Genomic DNA, 12,588 nt, shown 5'->3' with positions numbered 1-12,588 from the left:
AAGGCCTAACAAATGTATTGTGGCATTTCATTCACTTTCATTTCATGTACTTTTTATTGTGGCATTTCATGGAATCCCCTCCCTCACTGGTTCATGCAGTCTCCTCCTCCTTCATGTGATCTCAAATGGGTCATGTATCCACCAGTGGTCTTATGTTCAAACAAATGGCAGTATGAACACGATTTGTATCTGAATGTGTAAACTGACTCCATTTATAAGCATTCAGTTTGGGGTGATATGAAATCTCTTTCATCAGTGATGATAGAGTCAATTGCTCAGGCTTAACTGTTTAGATGTTGTACTAGAAAATGAAGCTTGCATTCTGAAATCATAGATCCAAGTTACTGGATGTCTCCTGAAACCTGATGAGGCCCTGGGACGCCCAGCTCTCAAAATTCTGTCCTGAGTGTGTAGCATAGCTTTATTTGTGTTGGTATCTATTTTAAAATAAACTTTGTGCTGTAAACTTTGACTTTTGATTGCAAAAATGCTGAATTTGTAAAAGTTTTCTAGTAATGGAGTCTTGGACAACACAGGAACTAACTTTCAGGGCAGCCTAGATGTAACCATTTGAATGAATCTAACTTTCTAGCATTACCACCATGAAAGAGACTAGTGCAGTAGTTAAAAATATTTATTTCTAGTATGTTTACCTTAACAGGCATAAGGCATTTCCCCCAATTTCATACAGAAATACATAAGACATGCATAGACCAATATGGCCTGTTTCAATGTATATTCAACATGGTAAATATAATGACACAGTTCATGAATATAAATATAATATAGAGATAAAAAAATAAGCACAGCATACAAAATACCATCCAAACCTTATGCAGCAAATTCAGTCATATGGATAAATTCACTGCCATTAACGTTCACACAATATTAGCCTTTGATCTTAATTTTAAACCATGTGTTGCCTTCCAGATTTTCATTTATAAAGATCAGGCAAAACAACCTCTTATTAGAACATTGGTTATCCATGTCCCACAATTATATTAAACACCATTAGAACCCCTCTTGAATTAAGTGTTAATGCAGTTTCTCGAGACGTGATTACCCCCATTTATTGAAAACCCTTTACACTTCCATCCTAAGCACACATGTATTTGAAACTATAATCCACTGAAAAACAATGAGATCTACTTCTCCAAAAGTGTGTGCTGGGTTCAGGATCTACTTCCCAAAAAGTGTGTGCTGAGGGTATTAGCTTTGTTCACTTGTCAGCATTTAGAGAATAGACAATTCTGATCCACAGCCCTAAATATTCAGAAGGAATTAAATAGTGAACTACATGTGTGTATGAACTATTAAAAATAAGAGGTTGTAGCCGATGCTTGAAGGCCACAAAGACATTATAACAATACTTTGGCAAGAGTGCAACACAGAGCATGTGAGGTAGACCTGTTATGCAGGAGATGTGTACTGATTAAAGTAGCACAGTCATTTTGCATTTAATGAGAGTCAAGACTACAGATGTCTTCTCTTTCAAATCTTGACCTCTCCATTTCTGATCTTCTTGATCAGAGTGCAGCTTATGTTATATTTCAAGACCGCTTTATCTGAAGCCTGCCAAACCAAATGAGCTCATTGCTTCAATTTTACCCTCTCTTCAGATCTGGGCCCCAAATTTGTCACATCTTCATCTGACAGCCCACCAACAAAAAAGTCAGCTGAAGGGCTGTTCTTTGACCCAGCCCAGCTAACTGAATTCCAGGAGGATGGCAGCATTAAACTGCTTTGTCATCTGTCCGAATGGAAGATTTATGTGGGCCCTCCTCTACCTTTAGAGAGTTAATATTTAGAACAACACTCCTTGATCTTTTCCTGGAGCGGAATGTTAAGAAGTCAAAACAGAGCTTCAGCCATGCTTTGTCAGTAATTCTTGATGACTCGAGGATTAGGTTTGGTGATCTTTCCACTAAGACGTCGTCTTCAGGCTTTCCCAAATGTTTTGCTTTTTATACGTTCGGTTATGCTTCAGCTGCTTTGGTTTGTGCAGCCGGCTTCTCAGTTTGGCAATATTGAAAGAAGCTTTGATACTGTTACCAATGGAATCTAACCTGCAGAAACAAGAAGTCATAAAATAAGTCCAGATATATACTGTGTGTGCGTGTGATGTGTGTATTAGAGACACCTACACAGACACCCTACATTCTAGTCGGCTTAGTCATATGTTCATTTAATTAATCCAAGTTTTCATTACTGCAAAATATTAAAAGTTGGCCTTTCCCAAACCTGTTGCCCTCCAGATATTTTGGACCACAACTCCAGCAAGACAAATAGTCTGAGGTAATGAGAGTTGTTTTTCAAAACATCTGGAGGGCACCAGGTGTGGAAATCCTGCACTAAGTCAATATAACCCAGATTGTTATATAGACACCTATAATTTTGTCACTTTTCCATTCTGCTTTTTGAGAAACTATGCAAGACACAGAAGTTCACATTCAGGAGTATGTAAACGTCACCAGTGTGAACCTATACCAATCCAAATTGGGCCAATATGATTTTATTGGGTTGCCATCTTTTCCTGGCATAGAGATCAGGGATGATGAAAGCCTTACTTGTAAATTCCTGTGTGCCAGGCTGCTGTTAAAGGCACAGCAGTAGGGGCAGCTAAGAAAGAAACAAGATGGCAATCCTTTAACCAACCTGTTTTGAAGCTCCCTTGTGAGTAAGCCAATCTGTATCCAAGTACAATTATACTTCTAGTAGTGCTGTGTTACTTTTATATCCAGAAGGGAATTATCTTGCAATCATTGACAGTCAGGATTCCATTTATTGTGGAGATTGCTTCCTCTCCCGAGGAGTCCTAGGGTGCAATTCTATGCATCTCTAGGCAGAAAAAAGTCCCACAACTCCCAGCATTCTCCCAGCTAGTCACACTAGTTGGAGAATCTGGCAGTTCCCGGACTTTTTCTTGTCTAAACAAGCATAGGATTGCACCCTAAGCATCTTTGCAGAACTGAAGCCACTAGAAAGCCATTCAATGCGGAGTATTTACATAAGTTTACTACAATAGGTATCACCTATCGTAAAATTAATTATACGCCTCACATGATGCTCAACATAAGCGATCAATCTTCCACAGAGAAAGTTAGTTGTTATTTTAAAAACACACACATCTGGGGTCACTGCCATTCTCATCTGTAAGCAAATGCACGCTACGCATCACATTTAGTGCTTAACCGGATCAGGTGCATGAGCAAAAACCATCTGCCAAGTCAGCCTAAAGGCCATTCATTTGAATGCCTACCACCTTCGGTTGTGGCTATTCCCAGTGCCTCATGCATTCTCAAGAAATGGCATGAGGTCACACAAACTGCTTGAGCCACAGATCATTCATGTGCTGTGTAAGAAAGAGTTAGGACATGTTTATGATGTGAAGATTCCATCCAGCTACCACTGAAACCAAAAGGCTAAATGTCCACCAACTCAGCATACATCTTCTACTCTGTTGCACAGCCACTTCTTTCAACGAACCCTTACCCATAGAATGCAAATGACGCAAAAGACCAACTCACCGTTTCACTTTCTTGCTGTTAGCCAGTTGCCTGTATACACATTTCAGTCCAACTCCTTTGCAATCTCTGTCTTTATGAAGATGCCTCCACCCCTTCTCTGTAGTGGACTGAGCCCTGTTTATATCAAGAAAGTAAAACGAGGTACAGCTGTGAGAACCCTTGAATTCCATGTGTATGCTGTTCAATTTGTATCCTACCCATCCTCCATACATGCCTCCCACTATTTTATCTTTACACAACCATTTAATAAATAGATTAAACTGAGAGAGAGAGAGAGAGAGAGAGACTCAAGATTTTCATGGCTGATTGGAGATCCAAACCCTTTGTCCACCCCACTATGTGTGGGCAGAAAGTGGATCTCCACATGTTTCAGACTTGAACTGCCCTTATTCTGGAACATTGGCCATGCTGGCAAGGACTTCTGGGAGTCCAGAACATCTGGAGATCTACCTTTTGCCCACTCCTGCACTACACCACTCTGATTCTTTAGCTCAAGCCTTTCCCAACCTAGTGCCCTCCAGATATTTGGAATTACAACTTCCAGCACTCTTGACCATTACTGGGGCTGATGGGAGTTGACGTCCAAAACATCAGGAGTGCATCAGGTGAGGGAAGGCTGCTGGACCTTTTACACATACAGGTAACTCCTTGACTTCAGCACAAACATCAGCTCAAATCCATTCAGTAATATCTTAAGACACTGAGTGAGTATACTAGACTCCAGAATCATAGCACAGATGAAAGGTAAAACTTACCAGTGAACTTTTCCAGTCTGGCAGAAGCCCATACACTTCTTGTCTTTTAAGTTTGCACACTGGCATCTGTTGAGAGACCCCAGAAGGTTTCCAAGATGTAAGTCTTCCAGTGACCGCCTGGTTCGAGAAGGACCCCCAAGCCCATATGGCACAGTTTGCCTATAATGGAAAGGGGGGGAAACAGTTAATTTCACTCGCTGAAACAGAACTTAGGAGTTCTAAGTTAAAAAGACTCCCTGCTAGAACAACAAAGGTCTTTCTCAAACTGATCACACATTTTTGTGAACTGCCCAGAGAATTTCGGCTATTGGGCGGTATAGAAATGCAATAAATAAATAAAATGCTAATTTTCTTGATTAATAAGTTTTAACACACATTTTCATAAGCTGCTGGAAAAGCTAACAAAACCCAGGAGGTGCAGTTTTGTAAATGCTAACTGTTCCAACTGAAAAATGAGAGCCCTATGTACCTACAAAATACTTACACACATGTAAATATGACAAATACACAACTTGGTTCACACAACACAAGAGCCCACTAATTTACCTATGGGGGCTGTTGCATTGTGCCAGCCACCTGGGGGGTGCCATTTTTTGCTTGGATTGCCATTGCATGTCATATCATGTCAACCCAAGCAGCAAGGGTTATTTGAGGGTTAGATGACTCTCAAATAAACTATGGCTTGTTTTGCTGTTGAGGGTTGTCTAACCCTCCAACAACCACTACCATCCGGGTTGTTGTCTAATCCTCAAACAGTTATTGCCATCTGGATTTGCATGACACAACCAGCCACTTTAAACCAGGCACTCATGGGCACCATGCAAAAATGGTGATTGCGGGCATCTGGCATGATGCGACATGGGCGAATTAGGCCATGGTGGGTGTCATGTCATGCAAACCAGGTTGTGGAGTTGAATCCAGACTTAGTCATATTTAGAATAAACCCATTGAAATCAATGAGACTCTAAGCATGATTAAGTCTGGATCCAATCTGTAATTTGCAAACATAGCTATCACACAGGAAGACTTGTCAGGAGTGTATACTTGCTGGCTCAGGTCTGCTTCTGCATCAATGTGTGAAATGTCTCAATATGCCGAACTCAATGCTCATGTTTAGTAATACCCAATTGAGGTCTGCCCCACTTCAAAATGCTTGTATATTTGCACCATAGCTACTTAGCAAAGAAGCACCATTCCCAGCTATGCATTAAACACTATTAAACCACCTAATTAAAACACTACTGGTGTGTGCTAGTGCCAGATGGTGATTTTCAAATTACATTTCAGCACATTTACCAAAGATGTTTTTAATTGCACAACACTATTTGTGTGATAAAAACATTCTTGGTTTTCTTTGCTAATTTGTTAAGTATTATGATTAACCACAGTCCTCACTCACATTATGCTGAGCTAGCAAAAGCCTCTGCAGCCAGATTTTGTCTTAACAGAATGTTCTGTCGCTACAATTCAGAAGCAAATTTCAACTGAACACTGCAATGTTTTTCATGTATGGATGAATTAAAATCAGATTATCCATATATAGCCAAAAACAAATATTTGGACCAGCTTTAATATTGCAGTGTTAAGCAAGCTAATACAAAGCACTAGGCTGACTCATTTTTGAAATAAGATCCACTGATGTCCAAAAGAATTTAGAATTTGTTTAGGACCAGTTAGCCTAAGGCTGTCGTGGTAAGTAAGCCTCCTTAAAATTAGTGAGACTTATTTGGAGTAGACTGATATTCTAAGCAATACCCATACCCAAATATGCTTGGGAAAGAGCTTCAAGACTTTTTATTAAGAAACCTTTTCCCCCAGTAATATCCCAGGCTGCCACCTTGCATAACTAAGGCCGCTTAAAATCCCATTGACAATCAACAAGGCTGCAATCCTACAGACATTTACTTGGATTGCGGAATTAGCCCTATTGGACTCCATGAGTTGTATCCAAAATTAATCTAACTTAAGTCCCATTCATTTCAATGGGTCTACTCTAATTGGGACTAATATTGGATTAATGTTTAATCTTTTGTAAACTGCCCACAGAGATTTTTCTATGGGGCAGTATAGAAATGATGATAATAATAATATAACCTCATACAATTTACATTGTAGTCCAGTAAATTGGGTTCTTAGTAATGATACGTTGGGATAACAGTGTCTTGGTTTTGTACATTCATTGCACTATCATGGAAAGCTTTAGACGTCTTCTAAGTGCATGAAGCTATTAGAACATGGGGTGGGGTGGAGAGTTACCCTAAGGTTATGCTAAGGATAAGGTGTAGTAAGACCTCTCATTTTACTCCTTCAGGACTGGCTGGTTACATGGGCGGATAGCACCAGACAGATAAGTGAGTGATCTCCTGGTGTTGCCTTAAGGCAGGAGGATTAACAGGCTAATTGAGCCCACAACCGCAGCTGTAGGGCGATAAAAAGTACATTACTGGCTTAGTTCCAAGGAGGAGGCAGTACTCACTCTGGAGTGTTAATCCAGATGATGTCCAGGTGGCAGAAATAGACGCACTCTTTATCCATCAGAGAAGAACAGGAGCAGCGCTTGGACCGGCGCAGCGGCGAGGGGGCGCTGGAGGGCTGCTTTTCGGCTCTCTCGGAGGCGCTGAGCTCAGCATCTGCAGGAGGAGGCACGACAAGAGACGAGAGCGCTGAGTGGCGCTTGTGCACGGAGCAGCGTGCGCCGAATGAGACGAGCGCTCCTATTGGGCTCGGCTGAGAAGGAAGGCGCGTTATTCAGAAAGAAAACCAGGCGCTGCCGGAGAAACAGCCCTAAGGAGCTACGGAGGTCGCGCAGGCCCAGAACAGCGATCGCGCTTGGAAGGCAATTGTCTCAAGCAGGTGTTAAACGGGCTACTACCGTCCGGGCTCCACAAAGACCATCTCCCCCTAGCCCGGGGTCCTAGAGATGCGTTGGACGTCAACTCCCATCAGCTCCAGCCAGCATGGCCAATGGGCAGGGATGCTGGGAGTTGTGGTCCAAAACGGCTAGAGAGGTCCACGCATTCATCCCAGCCAGGCAAAGGGAAGCGCCGGGAAATCCAAGCTACCTGCCAGGACTTTGAAGGCAAGGGTCGCCCGCGGCGATTTACGCGCGATGTACAAACAGCTGCTATTGCATCTGATGGCTGGGAGTCCCGCCTTGCAGAGGCACCCCTAGGGAAAGAGCCGAGAGCGGTCTCGGGCCTCGCTTGCCGCTGTGGTGCTGGGCACCCCCGACCCGCAGAAGCAGCGCGGCTCAATTCTGTGCGGCTCCGCGTTCATTGCCCCCCCCTCCGCAGCCCCAAATACTTGAGGGGGTAGGATGGGCCCTGTAGTCAGCAATCCTCTATTCGTTTGGGCTTGGCAGGTGGGCTCTTGGATTAATATAAAGGGCGCCATCGAACAAGCGAATCCGGCTCTGTTGAATTGGAGAATCAGGAATCACTCGGATTATCCTGAAAACGCTCGCAGAAAAAGGCGCCCCTTTGACATCTGTCGAATGACGTGCACTTTAGCCTCCGAACTTTTATATGGCCAAATCCCTCTGGGTAGTATCCAATGTTAGTCCTACGTAGAGTAGACCCATTGAAATGAATGAGACTGAAATTATCCCCAACTAACTTTAGTCCCATTCATTTCAATGGGTCTGCTTTACGTAAGAACATTGGCTACATTGGTCGGGGGTAATTTGGCAGAGGAGACCGCTTGGAATTTGAGGGCAACGCCAATTTAGGCTGCCATCCTATACCCACTACCTGGGAACGACTTGCTTCTGAGTAGGCATGTATAGGATCGCAGTGCCATCCTATACCCACTGACCTAGAAGTAAGCCTCATTAAAATCAATGGGTATAGGCACCCTCAACCCTGCATAGGTTTGGAAGGTTCGCAAGTCGAAGCCCCGCCTCGAGCTCTCTGATTCCACGCAAAACTACTAGAGATTGGACCAGGCAGAAGCGCTCTTCCTAGATCTTTGCTTGAAGGGGTTTTAAGATGGTGAAGCAAGTAAAAGAAAGTAAGAAACCCGAATGATTAAGACTGGTCGATCCACAAACCAGTTAAGCCAAAATATGTAACTAACTGCTGCCGCAACGGCGCCTCCAATAGCTCTGAGGATGCGCTGGTGCTCAGTGAACGAATCTGGTTTAAAACAAAAAAACTACAACCTCTCCGGGTTAAGTGCCTTGTGGATCGCATCCATGGGCCTCTCTAACATCTTAGCACGCAAGGCGATGGGTGGAATCCAATGTTAGTCCTACTCAGAGTAGAAGTATTGAAATGAATGGGACTTGAGTCATGACTAATTCATTTCAATGGGTCTAAGTAGGACTAACATTGGATCCACCCTAAGCAAGCGCACGAGTGGAGAGGCCCGTGGGCGGTTACCTGGGGAAGGTTCGGCCAAATTGCCTCAGAGTCTTGCCGCTCTTCCTCGGCTGGACGCAGTCTACCAGAAGAACTTGGAAAGCTGCGGAGGGTGGGTGGAGGGAATAGCACGGCTATCTCCTAGAAAAGAAGAACGGCGAGTGCCTTGCTCAACTTACCTGCGTGCTGAGCTCCCTGGCTGATCACAAAGAGCAAGGGAAGGATCAATCGCGTGTAATCCATGCCGACTGTTCCTCTGGCAAAACCCAAGGCAGTGTGCAAATATCCCTTTTGAGAACCCCTCCGCTTCGGCAGGTTGCAGGTAAACACGGACGGAGCGAGCGAGCGCTTGATACCAGAGATCCAAGGAGGCGAGAACTGGGCAATCCGCTAGGCAGCAGTGAGGCGCGCTGAGGCTGATTGGGTGGCGGGGCGCGCTGGCGCTGCTTGTTCCAGCGAGGCTGCCTGCGCGCTTCTGGCTTGCCGGGCTCTCCGCGGCTCCTTTTATACGCACCCCTAGAGAGCGGCGTAAACAGCTCCGACTTTATTTTATCCGGAGACAATGTTATTGTGTTATATTAGTCACCGAGAGGCAACGTGCAGAGTGAGATAAGGGCAGGCTGGAAAGGAAATCGCTGCGAGCTTCAGAGCGGCAGACGCCGTCTGGCAAGGCAGGGGCAGGGTTACACAGGAAAATAAATAGCCGGCGCGGACCTTGAGGAAGGGAAGAATCGCCAGGGCGAAGGGCGCCTCCAGCGCTCGGCCTGCAGGGGGCGCACCGCTGACCCGGGCCCGAGCTGCTCTTGCCGCGGTTGGCTTGTTTGGCGGGGAAGGCAGCGGCGTCCTCTGCGGGGTGAATCCCTTTGGGTGGCAGAATTCAACCCTGAGGTTCGGAGGACAATGTAACATTTCCCCAGACTGTGCAAAAGACAGACTGCTTTTTCTTCTTTTAGCCATCCGTGGTCCATACCAGTGAGAGCCAGTCTGGAGTCATGATTACAGCGATGGACTGAGAAGGTTCGGGTGGGTTCAAGTCTCTACTTGGCTACGAAGCTCTCTGGGTGACTTTGGGCCAGTCCCTGACCCTCGGCCTAACCTACCTCACAGGGATGTTAGGAGGAGAAACGGGAGAGGAGGAAGATCCCATGTGCCACCTTGGGCTCCTTGAAGGAAAAGGCAGGATGTAAATGTACCAAATACATAAGATTATCTCCGTGCTGCACTCATCATGAGCTGGCAAAAGGGACAGAGAGCTCTCCATTGTCATTCTCAAAAACCACTCATTCAATGGACACCACCCCCAACACATTCACAGACGCCACACTGAGGTTTAAAAAGTACACCATTGACGTGAATCTGTGCAATAATCAATTTGATTAATGGCTTTCATTTTTGCAAATTGAAGGTTGCAATCTTACGTGCATCACAAAGACAAACAAAACACCTTGGTGGGAGGAGAAGGGAGTGAGTCCCACTATATACAATGGGTCTCCTCAGTAGACATGACTGGGCTGCAGGTATACGTCCTGGTGGTTTTTTCTTCATTATTAGGCTCTCTCTTGATGGCTTTTGCGCAAACAAGGCGGTGTGTAAGTGTACATAATAAACAAATTCGGGGGGAAAAGTCAAATCTTTTCTATCATAATTGGTTCATCTTCCACTTTTACTAAATGTGAGTTCAATGTTTTCTAGTCATTGCAGAACAATGGGACATGGGGCAGCCCTTGTTGACACCCCCAGTGGGGCCGAAATGAAGGGCTGCATCAACAGGGTGGTTAAGCACGTTGAGCTAAACATTATGGCTTAGCGTGTTGTGTGAACCATTCCTAACTACGGTGGCTACATAACCATGCTTTAAATACTCTCACTAACAATTTTTCTGCAAAAGGGTTAGCAGCCTAATCATGGCTTAGCGTGTTGTCTGAACAGGCCCATTGTATAATTCACATCAGTGATCCTGTGTATTTACAGATAATTACAGAGGATAAAATGGATAGGAGGATTACGTTCACCGCCTTCAGTTCCATATAAATGGAATAAAATAAATAAACCCCATGAACAGAAGTGCTCCTTCCATTCACAGAAGGCACAGAGGCTCCTTGCTCAAGGAATGACACGATCTTTTCCAGTTCCCCCTTCTGCCTGCAGGCCCCCCTAAATCACTTCTCTGGTTGCGCCAGGGGTTCCTCCAGAGGAGATTGTCAGGAGGCACAGCGCGCTGCTGGCGGAAGGAGGAATCGCAAAGGTCATCCCCCACCCTGCCCCTTTCCTTCAGCACAAGTGGCACTCCATGCAGCATTTCTCTGGATCTGATTCTATGGCCCAGCCACAGCATGCCTGGCTGGGGTATGCAGGGAATTGTAGGCCTTTTTCCTGTCTAAGTGTGCATAGGCTTGCACCCTTATTTATTTATTTAACAATATTTATAAATTGCATTATTATTATTATTTACCGCCTTTTTCCCAATACTGGGACTCAAGGTGGGCTTACAGATTAAATGTATAGTTTTACATGTATTGTTAAAGCAGATAGAAATATTTGACATGTATAGTTAAAGCAGATAGAAATATACACAAATTAAAAATATAATTAAACATACTACATTATTAAACCATTTAAAATACAAATATATATATTTTAAAAAAATCCAATCCAATAAATTTTCACATGATGTACAGAGGACATAATTAATTTTTTTGTTGGAAAAGGTATGTTATTAGTAGGTGCCAAAACCCCACCCTGTTTTCTGAAGCCTACTGAACTTCTAGTGGAAGGAGTTGTGGAGACAGGACAGTAAGGCACTAAATGCCCCATTCTGAACCATGATGGATCGAACCTCTGACATCTCGGGTACCACCAGGAGAGTGTCTCTTGACTGTATCACCTCAAATGAGGGCTGTCATTTATTGATTAGTGCTCCCAGCCACCCATTAAACACACCAACTCTCCTGCAATTACACACACACACACACACACACACACACATCCCTAGTGCATCAGGAAGAAAGGGTTTAGCTCAACCTCCTCCCTGCTATGCTAGTTTTCTAAGTGCAGGGAATTACATGATGGGAGGCATTCCATAGTGTGATATCCACCACATTTTCCACCGTAGGTCAACCTATTGCAGCACTTGACTTCTTCATTCTGCTACTGCTGAGCAGATCAGTCCATATTTTTAAGAGTTCAGGAGAAAGAGTTCAGCAGCTTTTGTTTCAAAATGGGACCACGCTGCTGCATGAAGTGGCCCGTGTCTCTAAGCGTAATCAGTTTTCCAGTGTTAGAAGCATGCTTGAACTTGCCAAGTCTGTCACTTAATGATGGTTATCTCTGCCAATTGGTGTGTGTGTGTGTGTGTGTGTGAATAAGGCGGAAATGCTTCCAGGGTTTCTTCTTTCAAGAAATGCATCTACAATCCAAGTGACTCATCAATGCATTTCTTTCTGCCTAGCAAAAACGCTCAGCTGGAATATATTGAGCTTGCTAGAGGAAAGACTGTGCCCATGTAAGCCTATCTCTCCTGCACACCAACACACAAATATCAGACAGTGGGGGAATGAAATGCCTTTATGTTTCACCAGCGAATGCACCTGACTTTGTACAAGTTGGAACAGCCTTCACTTAAATATAGCAAAGCCTGGAAACAAAGAGCTCCATCACACCTACATTTCCCACCCCCCACCCCGATACGCACCCGTGATTTTGACCTCCATTTCATTAGCGCAGCAAGCACTAGTCTCTTTCACTATTGCCACTGTACCAGTGAACTCTCTTTTCATTTGTTTGCTCTCCCACTATTGCACCCACCCCGCCCCTTCTCCTTCCCCCTCCAGTTCATTGTCAGGTGATGGACGTGGTTGCCTTCCTCCCCTCACTCTGGCTTTGTTGTCTAGGGTTTTACCGATTCAGTGCTTTAATCGGCTGGGCACCATTTCTGCAGGCAACGGGGAT

At 44.4% G+C, this 12,588-nt stretch overlaps 1 protein-coding gene across 1 annotated transcript; it reads right to left on the bottom strand.

The window, feature by feature from the left end:
• Nucleotides 1-682: 682 nt before the first annotated feature.
• EDN1 (endothelin 1) lies at nt 683-8,889 on the bottom strand. Its single transcript, XM_063129773.1, has 5 exons — nt 8,820-8,889; nt 6,759-6,912; nt 4,283-4,441; nt 3,528-3,641; nt 683-2,066 (listed from the first exon to the last, which is right to left on the bottom strand). Exons 1-5 carry the CDS (start codon nt 8,881-8,883, stop codon nt 1,925-1,927), a joined length of 633 nt encoding a protein of 210 aa, XP_062985843.1. The 5' UTR covers nt 8,884-8,889; the 3' UTR covers nt 683-1,924.
• Nucleotides 8,890-12,588: the final 3,699 nt, after the last annotated feature.

Source organism: Elgaria multicarinata, chromosome 7 (assembly GCF_023053635.1).
Source record: "Elgaria multicarinata webbii isolate HBS135686 ecotype San Diego chromosome 7, rElgMul1.1.pri, whole genome shotgun sequence".
Lineage (NCBI taxonomy): Eukaryota > Metazoa > Chordata > Lepidosauria > Squamata > Anguidae > Elgaria > Elgaria multicarinata.
The sequence above is the reverse complement of the archived record's forward strand: the minus strand, read 5'-3'. Positions and strand labels throughout refer to the sequence as shown.